The sequence below is a fragment of the Cynocephalus volans genome, chromosome 18 (assembly GCF_027409185.1).
Source record: "Cynocephalus volans isolate mCynVol1 chromosome 18, mCynVol1.pri, whole genome shotgun sequence".
NCBI lineage: Eukaryota > Metazoa > Chordata > Mammalia > Dermoptera > Cynocephalidae > Cynocephalus > Cynocephalus volans.
Genome location: NC_084477.1, coordinates 6,271,578 through 6,292,657, shown reverse-complemented (window position 1 = coordinate 6,292,657; position 21,080 = coordinate 6,271,578). Strand labels below are relative to the sequence as shown.

At 35.2% G+C, this 21,080-nt stretch overlaps 1 protein-coding gene across 5 annotated transcripts in view; it reads left to right on the top strand.

The window, feature by feature from the left end:
* The window catches only part of ADSS2 (adenylosuccinate synthase 2), a 42,300-nt gene that overhangs the window by 18,272 nt on the left and 2,948 nt on the right, over positions 1-21,080 (top strand). For 2 of the 5 annotated variants that reach the window (XM_063082730.1, XM_063082729.1), the window contains exons 4-12: positions 674-724; positions 8,908-8,974; positions 9,218-9,325; positions 10,291-10,372; positions 12,264-12,390; positions 13,684-13,838; positions 14,582-14,706; positions 15,642-15,801; positions 16,151-16,248. In XM_063082730.1, coding sequence (XP_062938800.1) covers positions 674-724; positions 8,908-8,974; positions 9,218-9,325; positions 10,291-10,372; positions 12,264-12,390; positions 13,684-13,838; positions 14,582-14,706; positions 15,642-15,801; positions 16,151-16,228 — 953 coding nt within the window. In that variant the 3' untranslated portion in view covers positions 16,229-16,248. Of the gene's footprint in view, positions 1-673; positions 725-8,907; positions 8,975-9,217; positions 9,326-10,290; positions 10,373-12,263; positions 12,391-13,683; positions 13,839-14,581; positions 14,707-15,641; positions 15,802-16,150; positions 16,249-21,080 lie in introns of those variants that run through there. The other 3 variants (XM_063082731.1, XM_063082728.1, XR_010022313.1) reach the window with 2 other exon arrangements.

The window sequence follows — 21,080 nt, the reverse complement described above, 5'->3', positions numbered from 1 at the left end:
ATTGGCTGATAGGCCCCATGCTATGAAAACTCACAGCCCGTGCTCTCAGGCTTTCACAGTTACATGGGGAAATGCACATATCTTGTTATAATTCTGTGTAATAAGTCCAGTAGCTGATAATACTTTGGAGGAATTTGTGAGAAAATTTCATTATTTTGCTTAATTACACTTTTATAATTGTGTTTTGGAGGAAAAGTATCCTAAAATTAACACCTTTCTCTCAAATTTCTCCTCCTGCTAAATACCTAAACCACCTTACGCCACCTACCTCCATCAAAAAATGGTATCTTTCCGCTCACTGGCTGAGTGTGGTGCTGACAACACCAAGTCAAGGGTTAAGATCCCCTTACCGGTCATCTTAAAAAAAAAAAAAAATGGTATCTTCCTACCAATTGCTATTTGGAGTCTTGGAAATATTTTAATGTGGGTGTGACTGGCTTAAGTTTGGAGCTCTTAAGAGCAAAACATTTGGAAAGAGAATGTGAGTGAGTTTGTACGTAGAATGAAGGATAGGCGAGAAAACTTGTTAAACGTGATGTTTCACATGCCGAAGACACAAAAATTGTTGCTTCAGTAAAAACACATCTAGAATTATATTTCTAAAGAAATTAAGATTAAAAAACTGTTATACAAAATGTTCAATTAAATGTATCTTTTCCGCACTTTCCTCTAGGTCTAGAAGGCTGGGAAAAAAGACTTATCATATCTGACAGAGCTCATATTGGTAAGGAGGACACATTGTATTTATTTATAACTATCTTTTTATCAGAAATTTGTCAAATGAGAATATTTAATAACTAATTTTGCCTTATTTTTATTTACCCTAAGTAGTATAGGTTGTAATAATTGGGTTCCAAATAGGTAAAATCTTACTGATTTTTTTTTCTTTTTTCTGCTTTTGACAAGAAATAGGCTGAAATTTACCTATTTTTGAAGAAGGAGTTAGCTAAGTGAATGAATAAAATAAGCAGTATTTCATGAGACATCTCCAATTTGATTTTACAATATAAGCCATATCAAAATAAGAAGAGCATTCATTTGTACATGTACTACTCATGTTAAAGTTAAGTCTACCAGTTGGCAAATATTTAGAGTGACTCTTTGTGCCTAGAATATAATAATCACTGCTTTTTAAATGATTCAGACTTCGTTCAGACTAGCCTTCTCCTCCATTAGTTAGAGAAAACTGGATTCTAAAATTAATTTCAACCACCACCAATAAATTTGGGGTTTTCTTATAATAACACGGGTTTTCTTCCCTGTTATTACCCTATTTCTGAACTGATAGAATTGTTCATTAGTAGTGACATGATTAAGAACAGAAATATAAAAACTATAAACCATGTAGGAAACTTCTGTGTGATTGATTTGAACTCTTAAATTGTATTTAAAAATGTATGTGTCCTGAGGCAATAGCTGCTCTGGTTTTAGCATTGACCTCTATTTAAAAGGCACCTCATCACGGTTCTAAAAGTGCTTCTCAGCCAAGTACAGAAATCAAATAATAGTGCCTCCAGATAACGACCACAGACTTGAATCCTGTATATAATCTTAGTAAACCAATAAAATAACTTATTTGAAGTAAACAGTACTGGATTAACATATAGTTTTTATGTGAAAATGTCCTTTTCTTTATTACATTTGTTTGCAGTAGGCTTCTCAATCTATAAAATCTGAAAAGAATAATTTTTGATTATCACTGCAAATCATTTTTATGTTAATGTATATCATCTTTTGTGTTGTCTGTAAGTAGACTGATTACTTGTACTCAAGACTTTGATAGCCATTCGTTCATGTGACTAGATAAAACATGTAGAATACTTCTGTATTTTCCATAAAACAAAGTAGGCTTGTGAGTAGTTTATATTTCACATGACTATTTAAGTGTGAAAATATTAATCATCAGTAATACATGAGGTACTTCAAAAAGTTCTCAGAAAAATATAATTGAAAGATAATATAAATCTTTCTATGAACTTTTTGAAGTACCCTCATACTTGTATTTAAATGGAACCTTTTATATTTCCAGAATAATTAATAACATAGATGCATAACCAAGACAAAGAAACAAAGAAGCTTTACAGTCCCAATACTAACATGCAATTTGGCTAAGTACAAAAGGATCTTATTGTGTTTTTGAGAGGAAGGAGGTTATAGGTCTGTCCTTTTTGTTGACCATTTTAAGCTTCTGCTTTCAAAAATATATTTTGGTTATTAGCTTATCTTAGAACTTTTATTTTAAACTTCTATATATCATCACGATAGTGCTATAATATAGAAAGCAATAGTGTTATTAATATTTTTTCTTGCAGTCTCTTAGGTATGTAAGGAAAAATATTATATTTTTGAGAATTACTTTTGTGGTATTTTTGTCTGTTTACACTCACTATTCATTAACCTAGTTTTATTCTGTTAACATGAGTCATCTTTAACTTTTCCTCTCATGATTTTTATGCGTAACCTTCTGGTATTCATTGCCCCTGTCTTGTGGATAAAAAGGCACTGCGTTAGGTGATGAAAACCATTTATTATCTTCCAAATTTTCTAAAGGTCCTCTGTTGTCTGTTATGTGAAATTCAGTGTCTTAATCAGCATACCACAAAAAGATTGCAAAGTAAGGTAATACCTATGGTAATACCTAATACCTGTCTGTTGAATAGCATGCAACCTCAGTATACGTAATCAGATGGTTAGTTTGGCTATGTGTAGATATAAATACATGTTGATGATATCAATCTGTTGGAAAGAGCAGTGTTAAGAGACATCTCTGTTCCCATCTGAATTCTCCACCTTCTTTCTTCTTTACAAATGCTTTGAGTTTGCATCCTTGGGTATAGCACAACAGTTAAGCAAGTTACTTAACTACTTTAGACTACAAGAAAAAAAAAAGTAGTAAGGTAAAGAGGTCAGAGTAGTAGGAAAGTAATGTGGTTTAAACCATAACAAATGTGAACTAATATTATTATTTTATTTATAATTTTCTTATGTTTCTGCAGTGATTTTTCCTTTTCCATCAATGTATGTCCTTAAAGGAAACTATTTCTACTAGAGGAGGACTGAATTTAGAGAAGATAAGCTCAGACTAAAATTTAGATATTAGTAGTAATATGTGTAATAATACATATGTATGTTAGAAAGAGTGTATTATTTTAAAGCCTACAAAAAACGTGTATTTTAATATAATCAGTTCTATAATGGTGAAAAGGAGTAAATGGTGTCATAAAAGGTCAAATAACTAACTGGAAAATTGGCTAAGAATTATTCCTGTGAAATTACTTCAGACCTTTGCTTCAGGGATTTTCTCCCCCCTCAAACCATGTGATTGAAAGGACAGTTCTATAAGCTCCATTATAATTTATGATACTAGAACCCAGTTCTCATTTCAGAACTGAGCACAGGATTTGGTTCATAAATGCTTAAAAATATTGATTTCGAAGGATTTTTAAAATTTCTCATAATATCATGAGATTAAGTCTGTATAAAGTATGGTGATGACATGGAACATAGTATAATAGAAAGAATTCTAAGTCTTGGAATTTTAGAGATTTGGATCCAAATCTTGATCGTGTGTCCTCTGGCAAGTTATTTACCTTCCAGGCATTAGTTTCCCCATCAGTAAAACAGAGACATAACACCTTACACAAGGTTGTGTCCATGAGGGAAAGAATCTTATGATGCCTAGTACCTAACTCAGATGCCCCATCCCGCTTGGTCAAGATATACTTTTTTTTTTTTATCCTGAGAGATATCTCTTTGTTTTTTTCTTTAGTTTTAGTGTGTTCTATTTTTCTAAAAGAGTATGTGTAGGATTGGTAGGTAGTAGTTCTTCTTTAAATGTTTTTTTTCCCCCTTTTTAAAAATTTTAATTTATCAATGTACAATGTAGATGATTTTCATGTCCCTTTACCAATTCCTCTTTCCCACTTCCCTCTCTCCCCTCCCCCCATCAACATCATATCTGTTCACTTATCTTAACAAGTTCAAGAAATTGTTGTGATCATTGTACTTTCTTCCCCAACCCCCTTCTTTAAACGTTTTAAAGAAAATCTTTGTGGGGATGTTTTTTATGAATTCCATGAAAGTTAGGAATTCTGTTTCTTTAATAGACATAGGGATATTTAGTTTTTCTGTTTCTTCTTGTGTCAGTTTTAGTAATTTATGTTTTTTCAAAGAATGTCTTCATTTCATCTAATGGCAAATTATTGGCGTAAGGTTTTAAATAATATTTGTATATTATCCTTTCAACTTTTGCAGAGTCTTCAGTGATGTCCCTCTTTTCTTCCATCTTTTCATCGGTAATTTGTATCTTCTGTTTCTCTTCATCAGTCTCACTACTTTATGCATTTTATTGATTTTTTTTTCCAAAAAATAAGCATTTGGTTTCGTTGATTTTTTTCACTATTTTCTATTTCATTGGTTTCATCTCTTTCCATTCTTTCTACTTTCTTTGGGTTTTAATTTGCTCTTTTTTTTAGCTGCTTTAAAAGCTTAGATTATCAACATTAGACTTTTTCTTTTCTTTTCTAAGGTAAGCCTCTAACACTGCTTCAAGTATGTTCCACAAATATTGACATTTTGTATGTCTATTTCCATTTAATTAAAATTAATTTGTAATTTCTTTGTGATTTCTATTTTGACCCATAAATTGAGTATGATGTTTATGTTTTCAAATATTGGGAGATTTTCCTGATTTCTCTCTAGTATTTATTTCTAATTTAATATCTAATTTAATGTCATTGTAAAATCTCTCTATGATCCCAATCTTTTTCTTTTTAAATTTGTCGAGACTTGTTTTATGGCCCAGTATGCAGTCTGTTTTGGTTAATGCTCTCCATGCACTTAGAATACGTGTTTTGCTTTTGTTGAATCTAGTGTTGTTTAAATGTCAGTTAAATCATATTATTTGATAGTGCTGTTCATCTTTTCTATATACCAGCTGAATTTTCTCTCCACTTGCTCTATCCATTACTGTGAGAGGAGTGTTGAAACCTCCAACAATAATTGTGGATTTGTGTCTTTCTCTTTTCAAGTCTGTCAGGTTTTGCTTCATGTGCTTTGAAGCTTTGTTAGGTACATGTATGTTTAAAATTCTTATTTTGATGAATTAACTCTTTCATCATTGTGATGTATCCTCTTTATGGTAATATTTCTTATTCTGAAGTCTACTTTGATATCAATATAGCCATTAGAGCCATCTTAAGATTAGTATTCATATGGTGTATCTTTTTCCTTCCTCCAGTAATCCTTAACCTATCTGTGTCTCTAGATTTATGGTACATTTCTTGTGTGGTCAGGTCTTGTTTTTTATTCATTTTGGCAATTTGCCTTTTAATTGGAATGTTTAAAACATTTACTTTTAGTATTATTAATTATTGATGTAGTTGGATTTATATCTGCTCTTTGTTTTCTATTCTGTTTTGTCTTTTTTTTCCCTTTTACTGTTCTCTTTTACACTTAATATTTATAATATTGTCACCACCATTAGCTTATTAGCTATATCTCTTATGAATTTTAGTAGTTGCTCTAGGGTTTATAATAGGTGTCTTCCATTTAATACTATCTGCCTTCAAATAATGTCACTGGTAAGGTTTTTAAAATAGAATGCTTCTGTTTCCGCTGTGTAGTCCTTTGTGCTGCTGTTGTCATGAATCTCACTTCTACATTATGTCATAAACTCCACAATACGTTGTTAATATTCTTGCTTTAAACAGTCACTTGTCTTTTAAAAAATTTTAAAAATGAGTAAGTTGCTGGCTACTTCTTCACATTAATATATTTAAGAAACTTATGCATGGACCCATTTAATTATCCTTTTGCCTTGTGCCACTGAATCTCCTAACTTAATTTGTAATATAAGAGATACTTATTGAGGGAAAGAGGACTGAGAAATGGCTGAGACTGTTTAAAAAATTTTAAGCATATAAATCCAGGTTTGTTGGGTGTCTGTCCTTTTATTCAGTAACTGTTGAGGACCTACTGCCAGTTCTGGTGCCATGGGATTCAGCAGTAGAAAGATAAGTTAAAAGTCCCTTAATGGACCTTATAGTATAGTAGTGAACACAAGCAATCAACACAGTAAATATGTAATAAATGTAGCATGGTGTGTAGTGATAAGTTTTGAGAAGAAATAGTACATCAGAGAAAGGAGCCCCAGGTAGAGTCAGGCCGTTTGGAGGAGAGGAGGGTGGAACCTACAGTTTTAGATAAAGTTTCCAAAGAGGTTTCACTGACAAGACATTTGAGTAAAGACCTGAGGGAGGTGTGAAAAAGCAAGCAAAGTGGGTATTAAATGAACTGAGGCTCACACTGAGCACATTATAACATTAATTGTGTTCATAAAACTTAACTGTAATAATAAATACATAATAAAAATAAAGTGGCATTAATATAATCTTTAATTTTAAAAATTAGACTGAATTCCCAAGGCAGCATGTTTTGTTTTCAATATCTAGGCTGTAGAAAGTGGAAGAGATATTCAAAGCAACTTCAAACAGACTGTTCTTTCAAAACAGTAATAATGGAGGTATTAAAGCTCCATACCTCATTGAAGCCTTATGAAAGTAATTATTATAATTACACTAATAGCTTCCTGGTGCCTAGAAAAACCTAAGAAAACATTAGCTTTATTACAAGGTACTAAATTGATTTCTGAAAATGATTCACCTGCTTTCCATCAACCATTTATTTGTGGTTTGCCAGTTGCCTTTTTAACTTCTTTGAACATAGAAAATAAAATATTTTTATGCAAATGCTTTTTTATGCAAAAGAGATGAAATGGCATATTCCAAGATCTTGATCTTGTCATAACTGATTTGTGAAGTTGGGATTTAGTGAAACATGTGTTAAGTATTATTCTGGCCCTTCAAGTAAGTAAGAAAGACTACTGTCTGGGCAACAAAATAGGAACTTGATAATAAACGAATCTCTGTAGGATATTATAGCTATTTATTGGCCAAAGTCAAGAATCCATATGTTAGAAATAAGTAAACATTTTAAAGTATGGCATAATACATCAAAGTGCACAAAAAATATCAACATATTTTACCCATTTAATCACTATCTACCTTAAAATATCAAGCCTTCCTAGTCCCCTGAAAAGATATCCTAGTGACCTTCCCTAGTCATTATGTATTCCTTTCACCAAAGATAAACCATTATTCTTCTCTCATCATAGATTAATTCTGTTTTTAAACTTTATATAAAATTAAACATTATGTAATCTTTTGTGTCTGACTTCCACTAAACATTCTGTGAGATTCATCCTTATTGTTACATGAAGCAATATTTTATTCTTTTTCATTGCTATATAGTATCCCATCATATGAGAATACCATAATTTATTCATTCTACTGTTGATGGAAATTTAAATTATTTCCATTATTGGGTTATTGCAAATGAAGTTGCTCTGAACATTCTTGTAGATGTCTTTTGTCGCACAATATGCCAATGTGGTTTTAAGGATGTTATTGTTACCTGGTTCTGTTGTACTGAGATAAATATTGATTTACTGGATAATTTTAAATCACGTGATACAAATCGAACCTCTGTAATGTAACTAAGTGGTACACAAAGTGTCAAAACTCCCCTACTAAAATAACAGGGAAACCTGTTGATCACACAAAACTGTGGTTATTAACCTAGCCAAGCAGGAGGAGGACTGCCTTGACAGTTCTAGTAGGGTCTCAAAAGGAGGGAATTAGAGAACAATACCTATGTGGTTTTAAGGGCTAGGGTTAATGGGGGTATTTTTTGTTTGTTTGTTTGTTTTAACTTTTCTAGTTTCCCCATCTAATAACTACATTAGTCTTCTCATACTTCAAAATGGTTCTTTTACAAATGCCATCACTAATTCCAAGAACCTTATATTAGTCATTCTGTTTAACACCTTTACATTTCAGCTTATTTATTTGGAAACAATAGCATCATTAGTGAAAAGAAGCCATGGTTAAATATACTAAAAATCGTTGAATTGTATACTTTTAAATGGGTGAACTTTGTGGTATATAAATTATATCCCCATAAAGCTGTTTAAAAACAAAGAAACTTTGGTTAGAAGTTCAGAGACAAATTCTAGGCCTGCCTCTTCTATAAACTAGTTATTTATTCTGTCAGTAAATATTCATGAAATTGTTGTCACAGCAAATCAACTAACTAGTAAGCTAAACTGACATGGTCCTAAAAACTCGTAGAATGTATTGGTAGGAGAGAGAGAGAACAAAGGTGCCCTAGGTGTAGGAAGAGGCATATTCCATGTAGGAGGAGCATATGCCTTGTAGCTGAGGACTGCACAGAACCACTGTGACCAGAGAGCAGAGGGTGGCAGGGCATGGTGTAAGAGGAAAGCACAGTCTATGCAAGGAGGTCATATAAAAGTTTTGTCATTTTCTTTAGAGCAGTGGAAAGGTGTTGAGCTTTAAGGGCAGGGACTGTTGACATCATATTTGTGTCTTGGAATGATGGCTCTGGCTGCATTTTAAAAATTGGATTAGAGAGGTCCAAGTGTGGAAAAAGATACACACACTGGGAAGCTATAGTTTTTTGGAGAGATTATGGAAGCTTGAGACTAGTAAGGAAAAAGGAGGTATCAAAATGATTCCTAGATTTCTGGAGTCTAGAACTTGAAGAAAAGAAGATATCTTTGTAACCCAGGCTTTATAGAATTTAAGAGTAGCATGTCCCAAAATTACCTGCAGTAGATCAGAGTGAAAGACAGGCATATTTTTTTATTCATGTACCAGTGGGCATTATAATCTTTACTCCTGCCATTATCACTTTTTAAAATTCATCTTTTTAATTTGTCATAATGAATCGAGGCTAAACAGATTTATAACTTCAGTAATATGAAATGCAGTATTTTGCTTTTGTGTATTATCTTTGTTTCAACAACTGCAATTTTATTTCCCTCAGTGTTTGATTTTCATCAAGCAGCTGATGGGATCCAGGAACAACAGAGACAAGAACAAGCAGGAAAAAAGTATGACTTTTTTTTTCTTTTGTATAGCTTAAGTATATTCAGATCCTTATGTTTAAATTCTGGGCCAGAAGTTTAAAAAAAATTATTAGAATATCCTGTTTATATTTCAGAGAAAATCAGTAAGATTCAGGAAACAGCACAAACAGAAAATAATCATACATAACTTTATTCTTTGTGATGATCTGACTATACAACCTATATCTTTCTCATCTAACTCAAAGGTTGTTTTGATTTGTTTTTAAGTTTGGGTACCACAAAAAAGGGCATTGGCCCAGTTTATTCTTCCAAAGCTGCTCGAAGTGGACTTAGGATGTGTGATCTTGTTTCTGACTTTGATGGCTTCTCTGAGAGGTAACTAACTTGTGTTGTTTTTTTTTTAAATTCGAAATATTAAAGTTATTTTGATTACATTATGATTGGTCCTTAATTTTAGATTAATTTCATGAAAAATAACATGATGATGATGATGATGATGATGTAATAGTAGTATCCCAAGAAGACAAAGCCAGAATTATATTTATAAGGATTGGAATTTGGAATGGTTTGGTGAGAAGTAGAATGATCCTGGGAGTGTGGCAATACTTTGGTGTGGTCACCACTTTCTAGGGTCTTGATCCTTGGATTTTCAGGTCCAAAGACTTCATTATGTCCTCCCATCCAGAAATAATTAGGCTTCTCAGGTTCTGGTGAATTATTGTATACCAAGCTCACCTTGAAAAATAGAAATGCCACATTGACACATACTCCCTGTAGAAAAATCTTCTTGGAAAACCTAATAATCACAAAAAAGATATACAGTGACTTGGTGATTAGGAGTTAGTTGGTTGTATTTAATAGCAAGTGGCATCAAAGCTATAATGATGTGCTATATCCCTGTCCGATTGACAGTTTTATATTTGTACTGGTCGGGCACCTCCACTGAAGAACATTAGAGACAAATTGCTTACGTCTGTTTCTGTCTCTTTTATAAATGTCATGTAGACCATCTCCTTTTGATTTTTTTTCACAGTATACTATGGTTAATTCACATTTAAGTCTTTTGTGTTTACAGATTTCAGTCATTCTATTCCCCTCTCTCCTTACGTACACATCACTTTAATTATATTATTGATATTCCCAAACTTGAGCAAACAATATTTTGAGTGTGCCATTTATTCATATGGCTGATCTCCTTTATTAAGTTTTATTTCTCAGACAGTAACTTAAGTGTCAGTATTAATTTGCTACTAAGACCGCTTATTATCTACAGGGATCATTTGAATCAAATGACATTTTTTTTTAAGAGAGCTGATATCTTCATTTATCTGCATTTTCAGGTTCAAAGTTCTGGCTAACCAGTACAAGTCTATATACCCCACTTTGGAAATAGACATCGAAGGTGAATTACAAAAACTCAAGGTAATGCTTTCTGACCTCTTTAATGTCTTTTGTAACACTTGTTTGTCAAATTTGCATCTAAATCTTTCATTCAGGCTCTGTGTCAGAACTGGTAAAGGAAATCATCCTGGACATGGCATGTTTGAGTGACTTCACATGAGCTTAGATAAAATATTAGATGGAGAGCAGGAAGCAGAAATAGTACCTGAAGATAAAATTAAGACAAGCAGGGACCTTATACATCTTATATGAAGTGATAAGGAATTTAGCTTTTATTCTGGAGATAACGAAAAGCTATTGGATAATTTTTAGCTGAAAGTAGACTAGATTTGCATTATATAAAAATCACTCATAGCAAGTGGAAGGTAGACCAGCAAAGAAATGAGTGAGAGATAATTTTTAAAGCTAACCAGCCCATTTAGGAATGATGGCCCATAAGGTCAGTTTCTTTACCACTGTACTCTCAAGACATAAATAAGGTCATTGGCCAAAGATTAGGCCTACAATTGGCAACTGTTAGGTATCACTTGTGCCTAATTAGTCAGTAGTCGGGTCTCCTATCCTCTCTACCCTTCCATTGCCCCACAATCTTTGGTGAATTGTAAGCTGTTTCCTGTGTATCTGATTACTCCTAGTATCAACATCAATTTCAGAACTGAATAGGAATCTGAAAACCTCATGATATGCCATTCTGAAATAGTTGCAGACTTTAGGTTTGTCTACTCTCTTAAGTTCCAAAAAAAATGACCTCCAAGGAACATTCTAAATGTTAGATATGTGTATTGATTTTTACTTAGAATAGAGTGCTATTTTCTTTTCATTCTTTTATGCAACAAATATCTTAAATTTATCTCTAGCAACTCAGAAATATTTATGTGCTAAAGTATAGGCCTGGCTTTTCAGTTCCCTTTTATAAGTGTTCCAGGTGAATGTAAAGTAGATGAAGAGTACCAAATATAATTGGGTAAGAAGATTCTTACGGGCAGTATATGTTGAACCAGGACTTTAAGCAACAGGGACTTGATAAATAGTATGGTCGTTTGAGGCATAGAAAAAGGACAAAAACAGGAATAAGCGAGATTGGAGACTAGAGCCAAGGAGGGACCATACATTTATCAGTGGGTATAACAAACTCAGGTAGGTTCATGAATAGATTCTGTAATTTCCATATTAGTCTAAATATTTAAACAGTTGAAAGTAGGTTTTATTGCCATTATGCTATAGGCCTTAGGGGAATCTCTTTTTTATATTCCATTTCTAATTGGATTCTAAAGTTAAGCAGTATTACTAACATTTTAAATATGTTTTGGGAAATTTTTATAGTGCTCATGTGTAAAATAGTATTTGATACTATCTACTAGTAATACTGTGGAGATATCTTACAGTGATGGAATACAGTGAAAAAGAGTGGTAATAGCAACCAGTTACTGATATTGGCTGTTTGGCAATCTCATATGTGGCCCTCTCACTGCCTTTTGAGAATCACTCTGATGCAAGTTTCAAAATTCATGGTTATGTGGTTATAAATGCAGCTTTTCAAATACCTCACAAAATTTGAAAGCAAAATGTAATATAGTCAATTCTTTTTATTTTTCTGAAAGCTGGTTTATGAAGTATGAATACTTTGCATTTAGAAGGTTTTCATCATTATTAGCAGTGGGGTTAATGTAGAACTTTTGGATTTCATTGTGTCTCTAATTTTTCTTGAGTTAGTATCTTTTCTGGTCCTGGAGAGTCAACATGAGAGAGCAAAGCTAATCCAAGTGTTGCGGTAGGATGAACACCATCACCAGCCCCTTTCCACTTTGCATTTGTCAGTTTCACTCTCATAAAGTCAGGTAATTTATACTTGTACTGTTATACTGTACATTTATTAGTATACATGGAAATTGGTTTTTGTCTTTGTGTATAGGGTTATATGGAAAGGATTAAACCAATGGTGAGAGATGGAGTTTATTTCCTATATGAGGCCCTACATGGACCACCAAAGAAAATCTTGGTAGAAGGTGCAAATGCAGCACTATTAGATATTGATTTTGGTAAGTGAGATATGATTTATAGGAAGCTTAACTGACCCCAAAGTACTTAAGATATAAATAAGTAATGTTACTGTTAAGGAGTTTTAAGGCAATGCTTTTAGCTTGTGTATTCAGGAATGATGGAAGTTGGTCATCTTATACCATCTTATCTTTTTTTAAGGGAATATTATGGAAAGCACAGTACATGTGTTAAGTTTTCTAGTTCATTAGAAAAATGAAATGATGATTTAGGTTCAGTGGGTTTGGGGTTCTATAAATTGTGGTTTTCATTGTTTGGTACATGGTTCAACTCCAGACCTCATTTCTCTGGAATTATGTGATAAGATGGAAATATCTTCATCTTTAGTTCAATCTTTTTAAAAAGATATACATTATTTAGCATTCATATTCTAAGATCTGTGAAAGCTTATTTACATTAATTAACTCCTTGGGCATGAGACTCTCTGAATGGATTCAGAGCATTTCTTTCATCTTCAAAAGGTTAACACTTAACTTCTTCAAACTACTGCCCTATTAATTTATTGTCCATTTCATCTAAACACGGTTTCTCGTGATTAGTCTGATTGTTTTCAGATCTTACTGACATTTCATTGGCTTTTGACCCCAAGTAAACCAATTAAAGTTTATTTCTATATAATAGTTACGTATTTTTGGTACCATAATATGCTGACCAATCTGGAAAGATAGCAGACTGTCTAATTAGCAGAGTGAGGGCTGGCCAGTTAGCTCTCTTGGTAGAGCATGGTGCTGGTAATACCAAGGTCAAGGGTTCGGATCCCTGAACTGGCCAGACACACACACACAAAATTAAAAAATAGAGTGAATAGTTAAATATGAAGGGGATCTTCGGGAGAGAAAAAGTACACCACTCTCAATTTACTTTCGTAATTCTGGGGTTATTCCCTGAATGGAGATCAGAAGCTGGGGAAATGTTGAATACCACAAAATTCTCAGTGTATTGCTATCACTCCAGATTGCTGCTGCACCTTAAGTATTTATGTCAGGAAGTTGTATTTTGTTTTAAACTAACGGGAGACTGTTAAAATACTTAGGTGGGTTTCACCATTGAGTTCTTTTGCACTCTGCTGAATCCCTACCATACAGAACTGAGTCAGTAACTGTGCACTCAGGGTGCATCTTTACTGTGAGCTCTAAGCCTCTATATTTTTATCTCATTACAGACAAAAAAATCAAGGATGAAACAGTGAGGCTTTGAGAGGGCAGTTACAGTTATGTTCTGTTTTACCGTGTGTATGCATGCATGTGTATTTTAATGTTTGTTTCTCTTTTTAGGGACTTATCCTTTTGTAACCTCCTCAAACTGTACTGTTGGAGGTGTTTGTACTGGTTTGGGAATGCCTCCTCAGAATGTTGGAGAAGTGTATGGAGTTGTGAAAGCTTATACAACTAGAGTTGGTATTGGTGCCTTTCCCACAGAGCAAGACAATGTATGTATTTCTCAGTAAATCTAACTTAAAAAGTATTAAAATAAAAATTCATGCTTTGGGGTTTTTTTCCTTAATGAATTCTTGTCCCCTGTGCCTTTGGCTTCGTTTGCAAGATTGATCAGAGCAACATTTATAATATATATATATAACTGTGATGATGTCAGAATACAAGAGGTAGTGAAATAATAGCTATATACAGAAAGGTACAAAGAAGGGAATGGGCAGATCATAGATAGGAAAAATAGAGTAACTAGTTTAGCTCTTGGAGTGTGGTTTTCAATCTGAAATTTCTTCAAAAGGGCATTTGTGATATCACCAACTACTTATTTAAATGTGTTTTCCTTATGGTTTTGAGGAAAAATATAAAACTACAGGTCTTGGAACAATTGGCTAGACTTGTTTATTTTAGTAAATACTTGTTTTGGCTTGTTTTTAATAGACAGCATTTAGTTTGTTTTTTTTTTTTTTTTCTAATCTACATTTTAGGAAGTTGCCTACATAACATTGTAAAAAAGATTGGTTTAAAAAATAGTAAAAAATGAAGCCAAAAGTGCATCTATTTCAAATATTGCCTCCCTCAGATAAAACCTATTATTTCTTTGAAATTCTGTCTTCAGTTTAGTTATTTTTGGAAAGGTGTTTATGTCAGTGAGGCTTTGACTTCTTATATGATCTCTGGTATATCTCCACCAGATTTATAGAATTGGTATTCCAATACTAAAGTTCTATTTTCTGTTCTCTAGGAAATTGGAGAATTATTACAAACAAGAGGTAGAGAGTTTGGTGTAACTACTGGAAGGAAAAGAAGATGTGGCTGGTTAGACCTTGTTTTGCTCAAATATGCTCATATGATCAATGGATTTACTGCGTGAGTATTCTTTGGAAACATTTATTTCATGAAATCATAGGACAGTATGACCACAAGTTTAATTTTGTGGAGTGCAAACTTGAGATTATACCCTAATAGAGAAATTTCACTCTTTAGCCACCAAATTGAAGTTATAGTTCCTGATAGAAGTGGACCAATATAGAAGGGAAGGATACACAAGGAGAGGGACCCCAGTTATTTTCCTAGACATCCAAGGTTGGTAGAAGAGAGTCACGATACTCTTAGATGTGTGTAAGTATAGAGGGAGGCCAGAAAGGTAGGCAGGCAGGTGTGTGGAAGGATGGCTGGCTGGCTGGATAGGTAGTGGGAGTAAGCACAGAGTGTGTATATAGAGAGAGGTGACGCAGCACAGAGATTTAGTGCAGGGGGCTGACACCTGACTTCCTAGATTCAAATCTCAGGTCCAGGCATTATGCTTGTGTAATTGGGCAAGTTAATCTTTCTGTACTACAGTTTCATCATCTTTAAAATCTAGATAATAGTATTACCTGCTTCACAGTGGTGGTTTGAAAATCAGGTGAGAAATGTAGTGTGAGAATATAGAACACTGCCTGGCTCACTGAAAATGCTCAGGAAAAGTTAGTTGTTATTAACACATATATAAATATGTAAATGGATATATTGATGTCTGTATTAATTAGGCTGAGCTCCTAGCAAATACCAGAATAAAGGATAAAAAAAATTGTAGACAAGAATCCCAAGCCTAGTGTTTTATCTAATTTCCACAGATTTTCCCTTAAAAACCCATTTCCCAGTCAGTTTATCAAGAAATTTTATTTATTTATTTACTTACTTACTTACTTACTTATTTTTTATTTTAACTTCTCAATATACATTGTAGTTGATTTTTGTGACCCTTTACCTGTTCCTCTTTCCCCTCTGCCCCTCCCATCATATCTGTTCATTTTATCAAGAAACTTTGGTATCATGAAGAGGTCCTTGATGTGGTTTCCTTCCTCTTCTTTGACAATTTCTGACCAGAAGGGTGGAGGTATTGGTAACCAGAGTGAAGAACTGAGGGATCATGGCGTGTGTGTAAATGTACATTTATCTTGTGATCATCCATGTGGACCAGTGAGTTCTGCTGTGTCCCACGGCTAGAGTGCGTTCCTAACTCCAGATAGCCCTCCCACAAATATGTGTCATTGATCAGTCATAAGAGAGCTAAACAGGAGTGTGTGGATCTATCCTCAAAAATCTGTTGTAATTACTACAGAAGTAACTCAGTATAATACACACCAATATATTGTCCTCTAGTGTTTTATGTGTGGCACGCTTTAAAATATAATCCTAACCAGTTTTCAGAATTGCTTTGGAATGTTTAGCTTTGCATGAATTTTCCTTTACTCCCGCATCAATCAAATTAGATGTTAGGGCCTTTAAGAGTTTGCTGTTTTAACATTACCTTTTCTTCCAAAATTAGGTTAGCACTTACCAAGTTGGATATTTTGGACACGTTTACAGAAATCAAAGTTGCAGTTGCTTACAAGTTAGATGGTGAAATCATACCTTATTTCCCAGGTACGCTTTTTAGGCTTTGTCTAAGGAGTATTATAAGCTGAATGTATTAGAAAAATTTTGTAAAGCTGTTTGGTATAATTTATATATAGCCCCAGGCTTGATATGCTGTTTGTGTAAGTATGTTCACTTATTAGCAATTGGTTCATAGCTGCTGTTCATTTGGATGCTCCGTCACAACAAGCATGTGTTCAAACTCAAAACAGGAAAGAAGAAATGTGGCTCTTGAGTTTCATCTTCCCTGTTTTGACAGTAATTTCCATGGAGGTGTTCCTTCCTTCCTTGGGAACAGTGGGGTAAGAGAGAAGAGCCCTGCTTGTTGTAGTAAGTTGACTCTCAAGACAGTAACCCACCCTGTCCTTCAGGCCCCATGAATGATTTTCCCTAATCTCTATTTTGTGTCTAAAGTAGGTGGATGTAGGGAAACTTCCTACCTGAGGCAATGTTTTTTCAGGCATATCTTGAGTTATATGATTTCTTCAGTTACTCAGGAAATTCCTGTAGATGTTTCGAGCTACTATAAATAGAGACTGTTTTTTTTATTATTATTATTTATTTATTTATTTATTTATTTTGTTGTTGTTTGTTTTATTTTTCTTCTTCTTTTTTTTTTTTAAGTTTTATTTTGTTGATATACATTGTGGCTGATTATTGCTCCCCATCACCAAAACCTCCCTCCCTTCTCCCTCCCCCCCTCCCACCAACAATGTCCTTTCTGTTTGCTTGAGACTGTTAATGTTTTAGTTTAGTCATCTGATATGGATTGGGAATATAACAAATGAAGAAATATTGACTAGCTTAATGAAACTTGGTAGACTGGTAGCTTTTGTGATTTCCTAATGACAACTAGTCCTTGGGAATTGAGGATAGCTGTAAGTTCTTAGAAAATAAACCTGTATCATTTATCTTTTGCACTTATAGAAAAAAGGTATCTGTTGTATTGTAGGACACTATTCACTCGAAAAACTGGTTGTTCCAATATATGTTATGTCCTGGTTGTCAATTCTACTTACTAAGCTATTTAAAATAACTCAAGCACCAAAGAGAAGAGTCTAATCAAATTTAATGACATCTGGCAAGAGCTACCATAGAGAACAGTGCAGCACATTCTTTTAAAATATTAAAAACTAACAAAACAGATAAAAATTGTCAATTTTATGCGTTTCTTTTTAAAGCTGAGATAGCTGTTTCTGGTCAGGTGCCCCTGGAAACACTCTGAGATGAAGATTTGGATCAAAAAAGCTTAATGGAGAATGCTTTCAGCAACATCTCTTGTGAAGGGAGCAGAGGAAGTAGTTGAAACACAGGCATCCATTCCCATGTGAAGCTGTAGAGCTAGGATGACCCTTTAGAGTTGTCCTAGATTGAGGCAAGTGGCCAGAACTTTGTACCTCCCAGCAACCAGCCAGTAAATGAGGGCTGTACCTTGGGTGAGGTAGCTCCCTTTGGCCAAGGGCAGTTCTGGGGGTGGGGCTAAGCTATGGGTCATCAGCATGTAGTACCTTCCTCTTAGCAGCAGGGGAGTGCCTCTGTCTTAATGGGGGTATTCTGGGCACCACACCACAGTACAGTCCACCCTTGTGCAGGATTCTGGTTGGTATCTTTCCTAAGGAAACTTACAAGAGAAAGAGTGTTATAAATTAGCCCCTACTGTGGCTATCACAGTGGGAAAATAGAAGAGTCCCATTAAACTTTTAGGCTCCACACTATCTTATTGGATTTAATATGCCAAATGCCAGTAGACAAGGAAAGGAGTCACTGGAAGGAGTAATTGATTCTGATGGTCAAGAAGAGGTAGGGCTGTTGTTTCACAACATGAGTGGGGAAGAATATGTTTGACACCCAGATGATAATTAGATGTCTTTTGTTATTTCCCTGCCCTTCACTGACACTAAATGTACTACCAAGTCAGTCAAGGCCTGAGAAGGGTATAAGTGAGCAAACTCAGATGACTCAGGATGTAGAGCTGGACCCCCAGTTGATACTGATTATCTCCCTCTTCTACTACTGATCTGGATTCTCTTCACCTTCAGCTAACATATTTACTGATCTAGCTGGCTTACCTGGTGAAATGCATTTTTTGAAGCCTTCTATTTTTCCATTATAATAGGCCAAGGAACCAATATGGGGGTCTGGTACCTACCAAATATGTTTATTTCAATTTTGTATTCAGTGACTGGAGAAATGACCACTGGGTGAATTTGTGAACTCATGGTGAGCTAGACTTGGGCTAAGATTCCATTTATAACCTGGCTCCCATTTGGCCCATTATTAACAGGGGGGTCCCATGGTATCAATGTCAACTTGAACCTTATGTCTAACAGTCCTCAAAATGACTGGGGTATTCCCCTTTCCTCAATGTATGGTGAGGTATCATTACTATATACACTTGCTGTTGTGTTGTATAGAGTCCAGCCTACTAGGAACTTAGCCTCTCAGACAATGATATCCAGATGTGGAAGTGGTCATTACTTTTTATTGAAGCACTGCCCTTGGCCTCTTGATGATCCATTGTTGACTTTATTTAGAAACTCATTAAAATTTCCTTTGTAGATTAATACCCTTGTTTACTACCTGTCTAACTGGATCCTAATCTCTGTGACGGTCAGGCCCTCTTAGCTGTCACTCTGACTGCTATTCATAATGATAATTAAACCTACGTTGCTTCTGAAGGTTAAGTGCTGCCACCTGGCCTTGACTCTGTGCATCCTGTCATCTCCATTGCTATTAGGTATCTCAGTCCTATAATCTCCTTCCATCAACCCCGGGGTTTGTGAGATAATCATCACTAAGCTTTTCAGCAGTACTGATGCCCTTCTTACCAGTGCAGTTCTCATCACTTTGGAAATGAGTTCCTTCAAGACACTCCTGTGTAATTTTGTCAGCTGATGGGTTTTCTGGCCTTGAATAGTTTCTCTTTCTTCTCCTTTTGGGATTCCAGTTATATTTATATTAGACTTTTTCATATAATCCAATAAGTCTTTGAGGTTCCTCTTCCTTCCTTGTCTGTGTTCTTCAAACTAGATTATTACTGTAGATCTCTCTTCAAGTTTACCCTTTCTTCTTCCCTTCTCCAGTATGCTTTTAAATCCAGCCTGTGAATTTTCATTTCTAGAATTTCCATTTGGTTCTATTCTATACTTCCTATTTCTCTGCTGAGATTCTCTATCTGTTCACTCATTAACAACCAAATTTTCTTACTTTATATTAACTATTTTTTCCTCTTAGCCCAACATCTGGGCCATCTCATTTGGCTGCTCTTGGCTATTCTTTTCCTTGATTGTGGATCACTGTTTTTATGCCTAATGACTTCTGATTGGATATTGGACATTGTAGATAGTATGTTGTAGAGACAGATTCTGTTTACTTCTACTGAATAGTATTGATTCTTATTTTAGGGGACAGTTGAACTACTGACTGTCTTGAACTTGATTTTCCGCTCTGTTATTGTAGTTAAGTGGAGAGCCCAAGATATTCCCCAAACCTCTCTAACCTGGTATGAGTTAGTATCCAAATTCTGTCTCTTCTGTGGATCTTGGCAAAGCTGATTTTAATCTACTTTATGGACGATCTGCAGTAGGTTTCACTGAAGGGTATGGTTTTTATTCTTAAGGAGCAGTCTTTCTAGTGTCTCAACTGGATGCCAGGAGAGTTAACAAAGTGGAATAATAAGATCTTTCCAACCCAGCAGTGCTGGAGCTCCAGTGTAACCTGTCCCTTCCTTTCCACCAGCACTGCTTGACCTCTAGAATTTTTGTCCAACCCTCGGCTGTGTAGCAGCTGCTCTCTGGTAAGCCTCTGATGGTCCTGCTCTTTCGATGTTCACTCCAGCCTTAGCATGGGACTCTCACCTTGACTTCTGGGGGCTACCTACCACCCATGATGGTCCATGTTGCCAGCCAGCTGGCCAGTGATCCAGCTCTAAGTTCCCATTTTAGAGCTTTCTTCCTCAAACCATTCTTGGCTCCAGCTGTCTGAGATTGAGTTATCTAGGAAACAGCCTCTGATGTAGAGGTTTGCAAGCCAGTCGTTTGTTCATAAGTGCTCTGAAGAACAACATCTGTGAGGGAGTAAGAGAAACAAGATTAAGCAGAGGAAGAAGTTGGACTGCAGTGTAGTTGCGTAAAAAGCCCTTAGCTGACCCCATGGGGAGCTCTGGAGCTAGAATGGCCCATCAGAGTTGTCCCAAATTAAGGTAAGTAGCCAGGTCCCTTGCATTCCCACACCGAGTCATTGGATGTGGTCCGCTCCAGAGCAGCAGCTCCCTTCAGTGGAGGGCCAGTCCTTGGGAGGCTCTGAACTATGAGTGGTCAGCAGGCGGTACTCCCAGAGCTGTCAGTCTTGAAGAGGGAAATCTGGCCAGTATACCATAGCATCCACTGTACTGTCTCTGGTCGAAGAAACTGTCATTATTTATAGTACATTTTCAGTTTCTATTAAGGGATACAGAGAAAATGGGTGGAATAATGAAGAAAATTTCAATCAAAACAATAGAAGATTTCCCAGAAAAAAGCAGGCATGCAAACCTTTCTGTGAGGTTGCTGTCATTACAAGGACTCACAGTTCCTGATTGATAGTATAGAAATTCAAAAAGGTTTAAAAATGGAAAGTTTTAGGCTGGCCTGTGGCTCACTCGGTAGAGTGCGGTGCTGATAACACCAAGGCCACGGGTTTGGATCCTATATAGGGATGGCCGGTTTGCTCACTGGCTGAGCGTGGTGCTGACAACACCAAGCCAAGGGGTGAGATCCCCTTACCGGTCATCTTTAAAAAAAAAAAAAAAAAGAAAGTTTTAAGCGTGGCACCAAAACTCATTTGACAGAAAAACTTGACTT